The following is a 19,648-nucleotide window of genomic DNA, read 5'->3' on the forward strand; positions in this document are numbered from 1 at the left end:
AGAAATAAGCTGTCATCAATGATCAGACAAAACTGACATTATGTTTCTGCCTCACCTATTATAAATGTTATAAGTGAAAGGTAAGCCAGATATGAGAGACTCTGAGTATTCTTTTCTTCACTGACAGCTTAGATCAAGGAAATCAAGTGTTGCCACTGTGCCTATATGGCATAGCCAGAACTACATGTGAATGTGAAGTAGGAGAAAACCGTATTGTGAAGAAAGAATCTGAAACAAGTAGGCAGTTGGTTATTCCACACTTTTCTACATGATGGTCTTGAAAGTTAAAGCTTCAACTGACATTTTAGTGAGGTCATAGATGTTCAGCCTTTTCCTGAAATGTAGTTTTAGTTTGTCTTTTTTTTTTTTTTTTAAGCTCTTGAATTAAACAGTTGCCTTTATGTATCTTCATGATTAAAACCTCGGGAGCTCTTTATTTTTCTGTTCGTTCTAGTTTAGTATATTCTATAAGAACATTATAGAAATTAAAATATTCTGAAGTAACCAGAAGGAACCACACTTCTTATTAATAGAACCAGTGTTTTCTAATCTTCCCTCCCTTCAGTTTACCACATTGGTATAAATCGCTGAGATTCATTTGATCATTGGGCCAAATCTTACTGCTCTTACACAAGATCAAATTCAAGTAGTTATTTACTACTTTTTGTTCAACTGCAGCACCTCTGAAGCATACATAAGGCAAATATTTATATTTCTAGATAAAGTTGATACAAATGAGAACTGTTCTTGGTTCAGGGCTTAGAATTCTGTTTCAGAATGATCGTATCTAATTCTCTGTTACTACAAGTTTGAGAAATCCCTGGCTTATTGGTGATTTTTAAGTTCTAAAAAAATGTTAATGACAGTTTCTCAGATTTATGTACAGGAGAATATTGGTGAAGGAAAAAAATCCAAATTTTAAGGCTCATTTAGGCCTGTATTTAATTAGTTTAATTGAGATTTTTGTTTACTTGGATAGATTTCACAGAAATTGTATAGTCAGCATGGTCCTTACCACTTAAAAGAAGACATTTATGATTTGTTATTACTAAAAACTGATTTGTTTCTCACAGTCAGTTTTCTCTTTCTAGGCACTAAAACAGCAACAACAGAAGAAACAGCAGCAGCAGCAATGCAGGCCAAGCATGTCCATCTCCTCCAACCAGCACCTCTCTCTGAAGACTGTCAAAGCATCCAGTGACCCTGTACCTGCCAAACCTGGTAGGCAGACCAAGTGTCTTTTCAGCGAAAGTTTCTTTTCCAGTATTTTTGTATATAAAACCCATATAGTCTGTTATTTATTTTTCAATTATTGTATTTATTTACATAATCCTTATACTGCCAGATGCTCAGTATAAATCCTTTTAGGGTAAATGGAGAAATTTATGCAGTGTAATCATACAGTTATTTTAAAGTACATCATTGGGATTTGCACGTTAGAATAAGATCAGTGACTCATTCCCCAAATGTCTAACAATAATATTTGGAAGCCTCCGATTAGTAACCTTATAAAGCTGATGTTTCCAAGTTGCTCAAGCTGAACTCTACAAGTTCTCTCCTTTAAAAATATAAATCCTTCCTAAGAGTACATAATACCTTTGAGTTTCCATTGGACATATCCACGGGCCTTTGGATTTTTTGTTACTGTTGCTTATTTTCTTTTCAATTTAAACTGGTTGAGCTATAGGCTTTTTTATTACACAGTTCAATTCAATGCCAGCTTATTTATGGGTTTGCCAGATTTAAACCATGTCTTGTAGAACTTTGCATTTTTGTTAGAAAGGAAATTTACCACTAGAAGCAAATGTGCTGGGAGGAAAAAAGGGATTTTATTCACTTTTGACTCCTAATTCTCAGACTCAGAGCACATCTGCAGGGTCACATTGCCTCAAACATAACTCCTTTTGGTTTGTTGTTGTTCAGTTGCTCAGTCACATCCGACTGTTTGCAGCTCCATGGACTGACTGCAGCATGCCATCTCCTTCACCATCTCCTGGAGCTTGCTCAAGTCAGTGATGCCATCCAGCCATCTCATCGTCTTTTATCCCCTTCTCCTCCTGCCTTCAATCTTTCCCAGCATCAGGGTGTCTTCTAATGACTCATTTCTTCGCATCAGGTGGCCAAAGTATTGGAGCTTTAGCTTAAGCATAAGTGCATCTAATAAATATTTAGGATTGATTTCCTTTAGGATTGACTGGTTTGATTTCCTTGATAACCTTTTGGTTAGCATTGTATAATTTAATTGTTCTTTTGATTGATTAGTTTCTATCTATAACTTCAGGGTTATATATTTTTTTCCCCTAGCGATATGGGAAGGAAAGCAATCTGATGGACAGTCAAGCAGCCCTCAGAACTCAAACTCTAGCTTTTCTTCTTCTTCGGTTAAAGTGGAAAATCATTTGCTGGGCCTGGGGAAGAAGTCATTCCAGAGGTCTGACAGGCTCCACACAAGTAAGTTGCTTTACTAAGGACTCAGTTCTCAGACATTAAATTGTCAACTCTGTGTTTGAAATTTGTTACCTGCGAGGCTTAATTGCTGCTTCCTGTTCACCTTTGAGCACTTGACTATTTTCATGTTCTTCCTTTCCTGCGTATCAAACTTCATTTCAGAATAAGATCTGTTATCAGCGTTTTTGTGGTTAATTTTTCTTTCTGACAAGGGGTTTCTTTATCCAGCATTATTTATATTTTATCTTTGTATACATAGAAGGGCTTATAATTGAACATGGCAAACTGAACCACCTTTTCTGCTCCAAGTCCCACTAAAGCAAGAATATGGAAAAACCATATTAAACCCTTAAGAGTAAAGAAAACAAGAAGATAACAGATGGACAGGCAATATCACCAAATTTTGAAAGATAAAAACTGGATAGAGTTTTTCACAGAGCTGAGGAGCAGGTGCCAGTAGGAAGCAAGCCAGCTGAGCCTGTAGAACTCCAGAAGGGTTTAAGAATTGGAAATACCATGTCTTAGAGAAGATGAAGCATTGGGTTGAAAAGAAGAACCTTCTTTAAAAGTTAATAAGAAGCAGTTTGATGCCTTAGCCTAGCAGGAGACAAGAGGTTTATTTTGAGGTGAAATTAAATCTTACAGACTTTAAGTTTAGAGACACCATACATAACTGAGGACAGATAAGGAGGCAGTATACTGAAATCAGGGAAATGAAATAAAACACAAATATAGAATAGATCCTCCTGCTTGCTTGGTGTCCAGAATGTTAGTAGTGGGGCATGTTTCTATCTCCGTTACTTTGTTCTTCCTCCCCACCTAAGCTTCAGCAGGAGATTGAGGGATTGGTACTCAAAGAAATTGAATAGCCTAAAAAAAAAAAACAACTGCGCTGGCAAATGTATTGATTGCCAGCTAAAAGAGATCATCTGGAAGCTACTTCTGTGCAGCTCGTCAGTCTGCAAGACACACCCGGGCACCAGAATTTTCAGTCAGTCTTCTAGGACCTGTTTTTGCTTGTGATTACCTTTGAAGAAAACCTCCATCATGAGAGGATCTGAAATATAGACTCACAAAAGTAGAGATAAATCAGGAAGGAGAAAATGTTAAGTAACTTTAAAAGCTATGGTATTCACAGAAAGACATAAAAGATGATATCACATCCATGAAAGAACAGAATAATACTGTTTTTAAAAATCAGAAAATAAAGAGTTCCAGGATATTAGATACTATGGGAGCAGAGATAAAAAATTCTAGTAGAAGTACTTAAAGTTAGAGGTGGAAAAATTTCCTAGTACATAGGTCAAAGGAGAGATTGAAAAAGAGAAGGTAAAGTGGGAATGTGAGTCTAGCCTGTCCAATGTCTTAAATAGTGGGAATGTCAGAAAGGCCAGAAATTGAAAGGGGGGCAATAATGCAAGAATACAGGAAAAATAATGTGAGAAAATTCTGTAGAATTGAAAGCCACAGATTCCATTTATGTTTTAAACTGTGTTCTCAACTCTATCAGTGTCTAGAAAGACTGAAACCTTCCTGTTGTGAACAGACTTTCTGTAACTGCTAAGCTGTTCAATCGTAACATTTTTAGCTAATGCAGAGAAAATTGATGAAAATAATTATGGGAAGAGAAAAAGAGCCTCGGTGTAATTTATAGAGATATTTGAATTTTCTACTTTTCAGTCATTCTATGTATGTGTTATAAACTTCTCAATTCCATTAGTGAAATGATCAAATCTCAAACATAAAATGCATTTTTTAGTATGACAAAAGATTCACTTTTACAGTTTATTCCAGTTTTGCAGGGGAGATAACATATTTTTTTTTTATCCCTTATGAATGAACAAAATTTGCTTTGTTTATTCTAAGAACCTTAAGTGTTATCTTCTTCATAGTGTGATATTTTAAAGTAATGACAGCCATGACATTTTTGCACTGCAGAGCAAGGTATAGTTTAGAAAGAAACAGGAATGTGAAGAAGGCCCAGGTGATTCTTCTCCATGTTTTTACAGGGCAAATGAAGAGAACTAAATGTGCTGAGATTGATGTTGAGACGCCAGATTCCATTCTGGTTAATACAAACCTACGAGCGCTAATCAACAAACACACCTTTTCAGTCCTTCCTGGAGACTGCCAACAGCGATTGCTTTTACTACTTCCAGAGGTGGATCGACAGGTATGTTCTTTCAAGCATATCAGCAGTTTTCTAACCCTTCTGGGGCTTCTTTCAGCCATCACCTTTAGAACTCCTTAAGATTTTTAAAATGGTTTTTGTGTGTACGTGTAAAGAAGTGATATCAAAGGTATTAATAAGAAAAACAATATTTCTTGTAAGTGTTCTTAATTGGGTGGCCCTGTAAGGCTTATAAAGAAAAAGAACCCTCTTATCAGAAATGTCAGGATTTGGAATAAAATTTGTCTAGCTATCATATTAGGATGTAGACATGCACAGAGTATAATTCAGAAGGAAGAATTGTCTTAAGACATTACATGGGGTGTTTCAATGGATCTTTTGATGAGATTAAGAATGTTATTTTCATTTTTTGTTAAACTTTTCTAAAACACTTTTTGCTTTAATAATACACTTATGATGTCAGCAAATTTGGAAAACCCAGCTGTGGCCACAGGACTGGAAAATGTCAGTTTTCCATCACAGTTCCAAAGAAGGGCAGTGCTAAAGAATGTTCAAACTACCAGCCATTTGTGCTCACTTCCCATGCTAGCAAGGCTATGCTCAAAATCCTTCAAGCTAGGCTTTAGACTTGGATCAAGAATTTCCAGATGTACAAAGTAAGTTGCCAGCATTCGTTGGATCATAGAGAAAGCAAGGGAATTCCAGAAAAACATATACTTCTGTTTCATTGTCTACGTGAACACCTTTGACTGTGTGGATCACAAAAGACTGGAAAATTCTTAAAGAGATGGAAATACCAGACTATCTTATCTGTCTCCTGAGAAACCTGTATATGGGTCAAGAAGCACAGTTAGAACCTTACATGGAACAACAGACTGGTTCCAAATTGGGAATAGAGTACAACAAGGCTGTATATTGTCTTCCTGTTTGTTTAATTTATATGCAGAGTAAATCATGAGAATTACTGGGCTGGATGAGTTACAAGCTGGAATCAGGATTGCTAAGAGAAATACCAAGAACCTCATATGCAGATAATACCACTAATAGCAGAAAGCGAAGAGGAACTAAAGAACCTCTTGATGAGGGTGAAAGAGGAGATTGAAAAAGCTCGCCTAAAACTCAGCATTAAACAAACTTAAGATCATGGCATCTGGTCTCATCACTTCATGGCAAATAGAAGGCGAAAAAATGGAAGCAATGGCAGATTTCTCTTCTTGGGCTCTAGAATTACTGTGGATGGTGACTGCAGCCATGAAATTAGAAGACGTTTGCTTCTTGAAAGGAAAGCTATGACAAACTTAAGACAGCATATTAAACAGCAAAGACATCACTTTGCTGACAAAGGTCCGTCTAGTCAAAGCTGTGGTTTTTCCAGTAGTCATGTACGGATGTGAGAGTTGAACCCTAAAGAAGGCTGACCACCAAAGAATTGGTGCTTTCAAACTGTGGTGCTGGCGAAGACTCTTTGAGAGTCCCTTGGACATCAGGGAGATCAAACTAGATATCCTAAAGGAAATCAACCCTGAATATTCATTGGAAGGATTGTTGCTGAAGCCGAAGCTCCAATACTTTGGCCACCTAATGTGAAGAACTGACTCATTGAAATAGACCCTGATGCTGGGAGAGGTTGAAGGCAAAAGGAGAAGAGGGTGGCAGAGGATGAGTTGTTTGGATAGAATCAGTGATTCAGTGGACATGAACTTGGGCAAACTCCAGGAGATAGTGAGGGACAGGGAGGCCTGGTGTGCTGCAGTCCATGGGTTCACAAAGAGTTGGACGCGACTTAGTGACTGAACAACAACAAAATCCAAAATAGTTTGTACTCCTTAATAAAACTAAATGGTACCTAGTAGAAACACTAAAGGTTTGGAAGAATCTTGGCAGGGACCAGAGAAATTTAAGTTGGTCAGGAATAAGGCATAGGTTCAAGACCTAGGCTTTCATCGAGGAAGGAGGAGTGACTAGCAAGTCATTCTCCTTTTTGATCTTCTGTTTCCTCTTCTGCAAAAGGTTCATTATGATTTTGTAAAGTTTTTTTCAATTCTGTGGTTTCTTTAAAAGATTAATGATTATTTCCAAGTATGTACTATGTTCTAAGCAATCTGTAAGGCATTTCACTTTTTTCTAATCATTTAAAAACAGGATGGTAGAGATTTGTTTTACCTGTATTATAGTAAGAGAACTAGATATGTCCTCTAGTTTGTAGTAAGAGATTATAAGTAAGCTATACAGATCATTATAGCTATTTGACTATAAAGTCAAAACTAAATTCTTTCTTATTCTGAAAATCATCTTTCTACTAAACTATATTGATACCAGTTTTTATATTGCTATGAATTAGCACGTGTGAAAGGTCAGATTCCATTTCTGGGGAGTCAGATAAGTCAGTATACTACCAGCAGTAGGGAAAGGAAGTAAAATGGATCCTTCCCAGCTATTGCTCTCCCTGCCTTAACATTTCTTGGAGAAATTGCAGATTTGGGGATCCCCAGTTCTTGGTTAGAACGAGTAAGGAGACTGAAGTTTTGGGAGAGTTTTTAAAGAACTTCTCTTATTGCCTGGTATTGCTCTCATCATTTTTAAAGACTCAAGTTTGTAGGTTGGGGCTAATAACACAAGACCTAATAGAGAAGGTCTATCTGTAGAACTTTATTGTGGGTTTCTTTAAACTGTCTTATGACTAAAATGAACTGTCTTATGACTAATGGTCCTTGTCCTCTGTTAGAGGGGATCTTGCTATCTTCAGTTTTGAAATTAAAAGGCACCTTAGAACTTACAGGCTTTCTGTTGAGTGCAGTCCTGTTGTGTATGCTTAATAGGAGGCTGCTTGACTGTCGTTTTCAGTTACTGTGGTGGGAAGGCACGGTAATCTGAGAACAGGGAGTATGGAATTTATTAATGAAATTATTAGTGAATGTTTTAGTGATTCTGCCTCATTGTCCGATGAAATTTGGAGTTTATCCAAAATTCTGGTTATTATTAGCATGAAACATTGGACACCATATTTCAGTGTATGGAGTACCCAACAATGAACAGTAGGGAAAGCATTATGTAGACCAGAGGAAAGAATAAGGAAGGAGTGTGGATTAAAACACCTCTCTTCAGATATATTTGAAGGTCTGTCTATGGAAGAGGTAAACTTCGTTTCTCCAGGAAACAAATTTGGAGTCAAAATAACCTTAAAAAAAAATAGAGCTCTTAAACTGTAGAATGGACTGACTTGTTTTGGAGTAACTTGCTCAACACTGGAATGTTCAAGGAGATGTTGAATGACCTGTTCTCATAGGAAAGTCAGTTACTCCTCTGCCAAATCTATAGAATACAAAACATCAGTCAGCAAGCTTCTTAGCATGCAGGCCAATTTCAGCCCACTGCCTGTTTTTGTAAATAAAGTTTTATTGGTATTCAGACATTTCAGTTAGTTTCTGCATATTATCTATAGCTACAACAGAGTTAAGCTGTTGCAGCAGAGACCATATGACCTATCTGTCTTTAACAGAAAAAGTTTCTGCTCTAGAGCCAGAGGAATATCATCCTGGCCCAGATAGATTTAGAAAGTAAAGTGAATTGAGTTCCTTAATCCCTAAGATGTCCCAATAGTTACCTAAATTTTCTTCAAAACTTTGTGACTTTAAACTGTTAATCCATCAAGAATATTTTTTATGTTGCTCTGAAATTGTGGTTCAGCTTTATTTTCTACTGACTAGATGGCCAGCTATTCCAGCACTACATGTTTATATAACCATCCTTTTCCTCTCAGTTTGAATTACCATCTTTGTTATATATTCTTCTATTTACATGCAGTATGTATTTATAGGCAGTCTTCTCCTTCAGTTATTTCTTTGCTCACTCTAATGCTAGTAATAAGTGTTTTGATTGTAGTGACTTTGTGTGGTATGTTTAGTACTTAGGCAGTTCCCCTCTCAGTTTTCCATATAAATTTTAAAATCATTTTATTAATGAAGAATCTGCATAGGGGTTCTGGTAGGAATCTAGATGTTACCTTTGAGAGAATGGCGGTTAATAACATTGCAAGTGTAAAGAAGAATCTTAAAACCTTTTGGCATGACATCACAAATCAGGTCAGTAGACAAATGAAGGAAATACCTTCAAATTATGTGGCTGTTTTACTGTGCAAAAGTAAACATGAAAAAGATTCTCACAAAATAAAGATAAGGAGCCTTATTGAATAATGAGCAGATGATAGGAATTAGCCTTTCACTAGATGGCAAATCTAAGTAGTCAGTAAACAACCAGAAAGACAGATAAAACTAGTAGTCAGGATAAAGGAAATTTTTATCATTTCAAACTCATTAATAGGTAGAAGTTAAATAGTGTGTTAATATCTCTTGTTGACAAGATAAGGAGTATGCTCGTATATTTCTAGTAGAAATGTGAATTGTTTTAGCCTTTTTAGAAAATAATCTAACAGTCTTTAGTTTTATACACACACAGATATTTCTTTGCTTTCAAAACCTGTCCCATAGATAAAAAGAACTAGTATATTCATCTTTACTGGAATGCTTATTGCAGCTTTGTTGATTATGGGAAGACACTGGAAACAAAGTGTATGTTTATGATTAGGAAATTGGTACATGAATTGAGGGACATTCATACAATGAAATAATCTGCAGCTATTATAGTGGAACTAAAACTATGCCAGTTGAGACACTTTGACATTGTATTATGTAAGAAAAATAAGTTTCAGAGTAGTGTGTAATTTGTCACAGTTTTAGAAAACAAACAACCTTTTAGAAAAATCCTCTTATATATGTATTTATTTGCAGAAGATTCTTTAAGTATAATTAATAAGAAATAGAATTGAGAGGAAGAAAGAGATGAACAGGAAAGAAATTTTTTAGAAAAAACAAAACAAAACAGTATTACATTATAAAATATTCAAAGTATCCATAATCAGCATGGTATGATTTAGTCTTGTTTCTGTAAAATTTAATGTACACACATTCTTTTCTAAAAAAGACAGGAACATCAAATTCCACATGTTAACATTTGGTTGTCTTCCTGAGCTTTCTGTGGCTTATTCTTTGACCCAGGTTGGTCCAGATGGTCTGATGAAGTTAAATGGCTCAGCCCTTAATAATGAGTTCTTCACTTCAGCAGCCCAAGGCTGGAAGGAAAGACTTTCAGAAGGTAACTGTTAACTTTATGTGTCTCCTAGAATGTGTATGCATGGGGAGGGCATATTGGCAGCTCTGAGCCTCAATAGGTGTTTGCCCAGTTTGGGAAGGCAAAGGACAGAACATTTCATAGGGAAGAACTAGTGAAATACATTGCTAGACTTTTATCTAGAGCCCATAACCAAGTTTGGCTCCAGATGGAGTTCAGCAAGATGTTTGTTCAAGGATTTAAACTTTCCTGGGAAGCTGAAAATACACAGATTTTTAGGCCCTATTTCTAAAGATTCTGTTTCATTATTTCTAGCTTCATGCTTGGCAGTTGATAGAGTGAGTTATTTCATGGCATTATGAATCATGGTTTGGTAAACAATGAGATAACTTCTTTCTCACTGCCCCATATCAATGAAACTAACAGTAAAAAGAATTACTAAGAACTTTTAAAAAATCTACTTTATTGAGAAATGTTTTATGTACTATAAAATTCACCCATTTGAGGTGTACAGTTCAGTGGCAGCTAGAGTGCTTTAATAAATACAAATTACAACCAAGAATTGCTAACTGTGGTCATTGGTTTGCCATGTTTCTAATTCTGATCTAACGGTTTTACAGAGGGTAAATTATAAAGCATAAAAAGAGTAATTGACTGTGTTTGCATAGTGTATAATTATCAGTCACTATTAGCAGTTCTTAAGCCTGACTGCTCATTATACTCACTTGTGGTATTTTTTTTATACTGACATCTGGGCCTCACTCTCAGTTTTTGTTTTGCGTGGAGTTTCAGTGGGGGTTTTTTTTTTGATTTTTTCCCCAAGTGATTCTAATGTTCAGCCATTATTAAAGCCACTGACTATTTTTTTTTTAACTTTTTATTTTGTTTTGGGGTATAGCTGATAAACAAACAATGTTGTGTTAGTTTCAGCTAAACAGTGAAAGGACTCAAACAATATTATGTTAGTTTCAGCTAAACAGTGAAAGGACTCAAACAATGTTATGTTAGTTTCAGCTGAACAGTGAAAGGACTTAGCCATACATATACACATATCCATTCTCCCCCAAACTCCCCTCTCATACAGTCTGCCACATAACATTGAGTTCCGTATGCTATACAATAGGTCCTTGTTGGTTATCCATTTTAAATATAGCAGAGTGTATATGACCTTCCCAAAGTCCCTAACTGTCCCTTCCCCCTGGCAATCAAGCTGGTTCTCAAAGTTTGTGAATCTGTTTCTAAGTTCATTTATATCATTTCTTTTTGGGTTCCACATATAACATGTAACTGTTGAGTTCTCCCAGCACCATTTGTTTAAGAGGCTGTCTTTCCAACATTGTGGAATCTTGCTTTCTTTGTCATAGATTAATTGATCATAGGTGCATGAGCTTTTGGAGAAGGAAATGGCAACCCACTCCAGTGTTCTTGCCTAGAAAATCCGAGGGATGGGGGAGCCTGGTGGGCTGTCGTCTCTGGGGTCGCACAGAGTCGGACACAACTGAAGCAACTTAGCAGTAGCATCATAAGCTTTGGAAAAGGAAATGGCAACCCACTCCAATATTCTTGCCTGGAGAATCCCATGGACACAGGAGCCTGACAGGCTACAGTCTTTGGGGTCGCAAGAGTCAGACATGACTAAGCAGCTAAGCATAGCACAGCATGGGCTTATTTCTGGGTTTTCTATCCTGTTCTATTGATCTGTGTTTCTATTTTTGTGCCAGTACCATACTGTTTTGATGACTGTAGTTTTGTAGTATGTGACTGTATAATTTTTATTTCAAATACTGTATGTGTCACTGTGTCAGTACACATAGAATACAAAATAACACTTGAAAATTATGGGAGGTTGTGCCAAGGAATTAGCTTTGTGAAAACAAGTGTGAGCAGCTTTAAAATACATACAGTTATAAGGGGAGCACTGGGAATGCTATTCATTGCTCATTTTTTGTCAGATCACTGATGGAGCTAATTGACCAGCTAATTAATATCTGTATTTTTCATTATAGTTGTTATAGAAGTGATCACTACAACTGTGTAGAAGGGATCACTTACTGATTACTTTTGACCTTTCTCTTGAAGATTTCTATGAACAGAGACCCCATTTTTTTGAAGGAGTCAGAATCACATGAGCACTTTAAAACATATCTGTTACCAGTACTTTTTTTTTTTTTTTTTAAGAATAATTTAGATTTATGTTCCCTACTCCCCAACTTTTTAAAGTAGATATTATAAACAGTGCTACCTCTATTATTATGTTACTTTTTTTAAAAATATGAGCAGTCACTGCTATACCTATACATGCTATCATATTTTATGAGTAGCAAAAACTTGGAACACTGTACACATGTGAACAGAGTTCAGTATTATTTATCCCTCTTTTTATTAAGCCCAGTAGACACAACCAAAAAGCAGAAGTTCTAGGTGGATTCTGATGGTTAAATCCCTCTTCTTCCACTCATATGCCCAAGACTGTGATAAGTGTTCGGAGAAGGCAATGGCACCCCACTCCAGTACTCTTGCCTGGAAAATCCCATGGACGGAGGAGCCTGGTGGGCTGCAGTCCATGGGGTCACTAGGAGTCGGACACGACTGAGCGACTTCACTTTCACTTTTCACTTTTATACATTGGAGAAGGAAATGGCAGCCCACTCCAGTGTTCTTGCCTGGAGAATCCCAGGGACAGGGGAGCCTGGTAGGCTGCCGTCTATAGAGTCACAGAGTCAGACATGACTGAAGTGACTTAGCAGCAGCAGCAGTGGTAAGTATTAGATGCCCTCTAACACTTTTCCTTCCCCTCTTCTTATACTTCTAAGACCTAAGAGGTCTAATACTTCAAATATACTCTTTCCACTTATTCTTTGATGTCCTGGGTATTAGAGAATTAACAGGAAACAGCATGACTGAAGTGACTTAGCAGCAGTCTGTCTCAGGAACAGGTTTTAAGATGGCCTACCAAGCACATTCATTGTTCTGTACTGATGGAGTGGGAAAGATTGAGATGTGATTGGTAGTATATGAAAATAAATGGCATATTCAGAGCAGCTGAGTCTTTGGCATAATGAGTGTCTTGTTGCTAGGGCACTAGACTCATACAGTTTCTGGAACAATTAGAAAACTGACAACTCCAAAAATAGCTCTCTACCTTTTCACTGGAACCTCAAAATGTCTTTAAGCAGGGCCATAGGTGTTCATTATGCTGTTAAAGCTAAAAGGCCTAAAATACAAGTTGTCTCAGAGAAAGTGAAAGCGAAAGTCGTTCATTTGTGTCCGACTGTCTGCGACCTATGGACTGCACAGTCCATGGAATTCTCCAGGCCAGAATACTGGAGTGGGTAGCCTTTTCCTTCTCGAGGGGATCTTCCCAACCCAGGTCTCCTACATTAAATAAAACTCAAATAATAAAATGTTCAGTGTCATTGTTTACCAAAAGCATATGACTCTTTTTTCCAGTGGGAAAAAAAGTTTATAAAAAATCTATAGGGAATATTAGGAGCTGGAAGGGAATGATACAAGGAAAATCCAGAGAAAAAGCCCACTTAAACTCAGCTGAGTACTGGAAACTACATGGGGTGGGATGCAAGTGTGTATGTTTCAACTTATGGCACTTACGGAGTTCTCCCTTACAGTGAGGAATTTGGGGAGATTTCTGTTACTTTCACATGATAATATTACTCCTTCATGATTCTATCATGATTTGCCAGTAGTGGAAAGCTGCAAACAACACATTCCTATTGAACATCTCTTTTTTCTGGTACATTGTAGGTGAGTTTACACCGGAGATGCAGGTGAGAATTCGACAAGAGATTGAGAAGGAGAAGAAAGTAGAGCCGTGGAAAGAACAATTCTTTGAAAGCTACTATGGTCAGAGGTAATATCAAGACAGGTTTTATAAACCAAATCTGTTAATTCCTATATATATGTCATGTGTTACTTCATCTAACTACCTTCCCAGAAAATCTAGTCTGCAATTTTCTTCATTTTTTTTACCAAGAATATTTTTTCTTCTTATAATCCTTAGGTACACAGAATTGGATTTCTCATAACCTTGAACTCTTAACACATTGCCATTATAGATGGTATGGTTTCTTAAAAAAAAGAAAAGATTTTATTTTCTTGAATTCGAGTCCTTTCTTTGGATAGATTGGCTTTTTTTCCAGTAACTTTTTAATATATAAGAATACAGAAGTTCTATACTTCTTTTTTTTTTTTTAACTGTAGGCAGTTATCCCACAATAGGATGACTTATCCAGAATCACTAAGAATCCTATAATACATGCCATGATATTCAACATGTAATTAAACAGCCTTTCTTCTCTAAAAGACACTCTGGGAGATACACATAGCGTAATCAAGATACAGACCCTTTTCTCAAGGCACTGTAGTCTGAGTCTTGTTTTTTCCTTAACAGAATCTTAATGGGAGGAATTCCCTAGCAGTCCAGTGGTTAGCACTCAGCACTTTTACTGCGATGACACAAGTTCAAGCCCTGATTGGGGATCTAAGATCCCACAAGCCACAAAGCATCCGCCCCCCACCCCCCAGAAAAAAAAAAAACTTAATGGGAACACTTAATAGATAACAATGGAGCTGTATTGTTTGAAATAGAATTGAATACCCAGAGTCTTAATTGTCTGTTAGTTTCTCTTCCTTCCTTATGTGTACCTAATGGCAACCTTTAAGGATACTCCATAATCACAGCTTGAGAACAAACGGCTCTTTTCCTTATCTCCCAGTCCTTATCCTCTCTGTGGTCATTTCAGAAGTGATTCTTAATGAAATGAAGAGCCCAGTACACTGATTTTTTTACCTTCTTGGTGTGAGCTTTGAGCTGTTCTACAGAAATCAAAGTGAATACATTTAGACCATGATCACAGGTGGCAGTTATTCTATAAATATTGTTCATTCCAAGCGTTACAGCCATTCTTGGGTCTTTATGTTTTTAGCTGTTACTTTCTGCCAGCTTTTTGGGGAGGACTACATTTGATTACTGTACAAATTTGTCCTTAGCCATTCCATCTCAGGGGTACAGGACTGATTATTTGAAGTCACCAAAGAGGACTATCTTACTTTTACTTGTACAGTATTCTGAGACATTAGGGGAAATCTGTAGTGAACCCTCCAGTGTAGTCTAGCTGTTAGCCAGGAAGTCCTACTTGGCCTTCATTCCCAGGATAGCTCAGAGGCATTTAATCTCAGAATTTTAGAGCTATACCAAGTGAAATTTAAACAGATTTTCCAAAAATTCAGTTTTCATTTTCAACCTCTGGAGATGAGTCAGCTCTCCTACTGTTTCCTCTGGTTTCCTTAGATTTCTTGGGCCAGCCTTTCTACGGGTACTTCAGAACAAAGCTGTTCAGTTCAATCGCTCAGTCGTGTCTGACTCTACAGCCCCATGGACTGCAGCACACCAGGCTTCCCTGTCCATCACCAACTCCCAGAGCTTACTCAAACTCATGTCCATTGAGTCGGTGATGCCATCCAACCATCTCATCCTCTGTTGTCCCCTCCTCCTCCTGCCTTCAGTCTTTCCCAGCATCGGGGGCTTTACCAGTGAGTCAGTTCTTCGCATTAGGTGGCCAAGTATTGGAGCTTCAGCTTCAGCATCAGTCCTTCCAGTGAATATTCAGGACTGATTTCCTTTAGGATGGACTGGACTGGTTTGATCTCCTTACTGTCCAAGCTGATTACAGTCCAAACCCACAATCCTAGGGGACATGGGTCTTTGGCTTCTTTCACTTCTCTGTGGGAAGTCTGTGGTGCATGCCTCTAGACAATGTAGCTCCTTTGTAAGCAGAAGTAATAATAATAATAATTAACATTACATTGAGGATTTATTATGTCCTCGGTACACTGTTCTAAGTACTTTACATACATTAGTTACTCATCCTAGCAACACTGTGAAGTGATTAGCCTCAATGTACTATTAAAGAAATGAGGTGGTTGGATAGTATGACCGATTCAATGAACAAGAATTTGAGCAAACTCTGGGAGATAGTGAAGGACTGGGAAGCCTGACATACTGCAGTCCATGGGGTCGCAAAGAGACAAACATGACTTAGTGACTCAACAACAACACTGCTAAAGAAACTGAGACAGAGAGGCTACTCACTTACTTAATATCACATGGATAGTAGGTATCAGAGCCAGGATTTGAATCTAGGTGCTCTAGCTCCAGACCTTTCACTAATATTAATAATAGTGATGTTAATATATGAAGATTACTGACTAAGTATCACAGGTTCTTCCAGATATTGCCATATACATTATCTCATAATATATTCAATAACATAGGCGATTTCTCAACTACAGAATTTTTTTCTTCCACCCTTTAGTTCTGGCCTGAGTCTTGAAGATTCAAAGAAATTGACAGCTTCACCCAATGATCCCAAAGTAAAGAAAACCCCAGCTGAGCAACCAAAATCTACGCTTCCTTCAGAGGCCTCGCCTGTCAGTGTAGTCCCAGTAATTCCCCAGTTAGAATCTAAAGAGGAAGTACTGCAGATGCCATCACCAGTCAGAAAAGAAGAGCATGAAAGCCAAGATAAGACGCAGCCACACTCCACAGAGCCCCTTCTTTCCCCAGCTACCAATACAAATGAGCTTAGCAGCATTCCTCCCATCAAGTGCCCGAAGGATGAGGCTCTTGTGGAGCAAAAGCCAGTTGCCTCTGCTGAACAGGAATCTGAGAAAAAGAATCATCTCACTACAGCTTCAAATTATAATAAAAATGAAAGCCAGGAAGCTTTAGTTACTTCCCTGAGCAAACCCAAGAGTCCTGGGGTAGAAACAACAGTAATGAAGCCCACAGTAGAAGCAAGTCCACAGGAGACAACTATGAAAGAGCCTCCATCAACTCTGGCTGATCACAGCCCAGAAAGCCTCAAGAGGAAATCTTCTCTCACCCAAGAAGAGGCCCCAACAAGCTGGGAGAAAAGGCCGCGTGTCACTGAGCATCGCCAGCACCAGCAGCCATTTCAAGTCTCCCCACAGCCCTTTCTCAGTAGAGGGGACAGGTTCCAGGTGCGGAGAGTACCACCTCTCAAGGTAAGAAAGCAGGAAGAATTGAAGAAGAGAGATGGTCTGAACAAGTTTTTGGTTTTGCCTACTAAATTTCAAGTGTTTGTGATGTTTCTTAATGTGGAAGCAGTGGTATGTATTTGATATGTGTGTAACCATGGTCATATATGAGTAAAATTATTAAGAAACAGGCATTTAGAAGTGCATCCTTACAAATCTTTATTGGGATTTGAATACTTATTCAAATATCTGAAAATCTAATGTAATCCACTTCCACCCACCCTCCCTGCTGGCTACTCTTGTATTTTAAGACAATTATGGAATGTATTCTGTAAGTATAATAGTAAACAGGAGGAGGTCATTGATGTAAGAGATCATGTATCTTTTTATCAAGAGCCATGATGTTTAAGTGTACCTTGACCCTTTTCTTGCTGCCATAACTGATTTGATGTTTTGAGGGTCTGAACTCCCTTTTAGTTCTGTCCTTTTATAGGAAATGTGTGTGGCTGCCATGAATCTCCACTGGTCACTTGAGGGATTATAAGATGGTATAGCCTTACTAAGCTCTGCTGCTTTGGATATGTGATTAACTTGTGCTTCAGCCATACATTGCTGTGTATCAAGATCTTTTAAATTTCTGTAGCAGTGTCACTACCTTCGTGTGTACTTGGTCTTGTGCCTAGCATCAGTTTTCAGTTCATTCTTCATTAATCATATTTATTGATTTAATTTTTTTATTAATAGTATTTATAAGTATTATTGTGTCTGCATGAATTCTGGCACTGGATATTATTCATTCACATTGGAATATAAGTTTAAAAATAAGCCAAATAGAAATACTTTTTTCCCGTTTTAAATTTAACTTAGGTGAACTGAAGTCCTACTGGAAATAACCCTTGAAATACTCCGTTAGAAGTACTTGACCTGTTTCATGCACTATAAGACTCCTCTCCATTTTGCTTCTTTTTACTAATACTATGCTGTTCTTAATTTTAAATTTTGTGGTTTCAGCACTCCGGAATTTCCTTTTCCTTTTTTTGATATTTTTCTACCATTAGCATACACTCTCATGCTTTGCTGGAGATTTTCATTTTATAATAATCACTTACTATTCTTCTTTAAAAATATGAGAAGCCTTTCTTTAAAGCTTATCTTATCTCTAGACCTGAGAGCTGAGTTACAGTTTAGGTTTTACTTTATATAAATGACACTGGGTAAGAACCATCATTACTCTTTCCACATCTTATCTGCTAATCCAAAGAGACTGTGCAATGAAAACTTAAATCTTTTGCAACCAAATTTATGTTACTTAACTGTTTTCCTTTTTTTTTTTACTCCTTCCTCATTTCGAAGCTTTCTAGCAGAAGTGACTTTAGTATTATAACTCTCTTACCTTAGACCTTATCCAAATCCCTCTTTCTGAGACAAAGCTTAATGTAATTTAGAACAAATCCTTTAAACAAAACTTAAGTAGAAAAACAAAATTTGAATTTTATTATGAATGTCTTATTGTATAAAATTATATATGCACATGTATCTATCCTACATATATATAATATAAAATATATACATATATATATATATATCTACAGAGAGAGATAGAAAACTCAGACATACATTGTATATTTTCCATTCAGTATACAGTTATAACAGAAAGAATCTAATTCCTTTATTCTTTTTCTATACAAGGAGAGGGCTTCTCAGTAAGTTAAGTTGTTGGAATTGTTATCAACACCTAGAAACCTTGTGTGGTTTCCATAATTAAAAAAAAAAAAGTATTACATGTCATTTATTCTACATAAACAGGTAGTAGGACTAATTACATAAATAACTGAAATTATTTTTAAGCATTAAGAATTTTTATTTTAACCACTTTGAAGGATTATCCTTATTTCATCAACATGTTATTGATTTTCAGTCATTATGATAGATATTTATTGTGCTGGATATGTTATTCTCAAGGTTATTCTGATGTAAGATGGTTTGTTTCTAATCCTATATATGATTCCTCTAAACACCTGTGCTTTTTACTTTCTTGTTTTTAATTTTCTAGTTTCATCTGTTTTTTCTCCCTATTAATTGTCTGTTCCAGATGGTATTACTAAGGGGTAATAATGACTTTACTCTGGGCAGCTTATAAAATACTGTGTGCAGTTGGATGTAAAATAGATGGAACTTTGAGATAGAGGTTCAGTATATCTCCAGATGAGAAATATATGGGCTTTATGACAAGTGTTACATAATCCCATAGGTCTAACTTCTGAATGAGAGAGAATTTTTCAGGACTGCTGACCTTTTCAGAAATGAGTATTGCCAGTAATGCAAAATCCTTAGTGACTTTATTATTCTCAATTAAGGAGTTCCAGAAAGATGCATTATCTTTGGGCTCTGTGGCTTAATTTTTTTAGTTAAATGCCCTAGAACATCTGTAACCATTATTTTCTGTTTTTAACTTTACCAACTATTAGAAGGTTTAAGATTGGTGCATTCTGATGCATTCCAATAGATTTCAAAGTGTTGTTTTGAACAGAAGTCAGAGTCTTTTCAAATATATTTTATGATATGAAAATCAGTGGTTTCAGACCTAACATTCAGAATCTCCTCACAAGGTTTTTAGAAATGCATTTTTTCTTTGGGAGTTCTCATGTTTAATTTTAGGGATAGGACTTAGAGCACATATATTTTTTTAAAGCTCCACAAATAAATATAATGCCAGCAGGCGGTGAGAATGACTTCGGTTCACAGTATAGACAATATGTACGTACTCCCTCTTGAGTGGGTGGGGTGGGTTACACATGGTCTTTCTTCTGGTGCTATCCAGAGGCCTCTGTAATTTGAGATAATTCAGCCTGTATGCTTAGCTGTACATGTGTGAGTGTGTAAAAGAGAACAAGAAATTTTCCCTGGACCTCGTGTAAAGCCAAG

The 19,648-nt window shown here is 36.9% G+C and overlaps 1 protein-coding gene across 6 annotated transcripts in view; it reads left to right on the plus strand.

Annotated features, from left to right (window-relative positions):
* The window catches only part of ASXL2 (ASXL transcriptional regulator 2), a 113,509-nt gene that overhangs the window by 82,508 nt on the left and 11,353 nt on the right, over positions 1-19,648 (plus strand). For 5 of the 6 annotated variants that reach the window (XM_005213080.5, XM_059891812.1, XM_059891810.1 and 2 more), the window contains 6 exons: positions 1,092-1,221; positions 2,305-2,451; positions 4,458-4,621; positions 9,634-9,730; positions 13,469-13,574; positions 16,039-16,750. In XM_005213080.5, coding sequence (XP_005213137.1) covers positions 1,092-1,221; positions 2,305-2,451; positions 4,458-4,621; positions 9,634-9,730; positions 13,469-13,574; positions 16,039-16,750 — 1,356 coding nt within the window. Of the gene's footprint in view, positions 1-147; positions 238-1,091; positions 1,222-2,304; positions 2,452-4,457; positions 4,622-9,633; positions 9,731-13,468; positions 13,575-16,038; positions 16,751-19,648 lie in introns of those variants that run through there. The other variant, XM_059891811.1, reaches the window with a different exon arrangement.

This window comes from Bos taurus, chromosome 11, assembly GCF_002263795.3.
Source record: "Bos taurus isolate L1 Dominette 01449 registration number 42190680 breed Hereford chromosome 11, ARS-UCD2.0, whole genome shotgun sequence".
Classification (NCBI taxonomy): Eukaryota; Metazoa; Chordata; class Mammalia; order Artiodactyla; family Bovidae; genus Bos; species Bos taurus.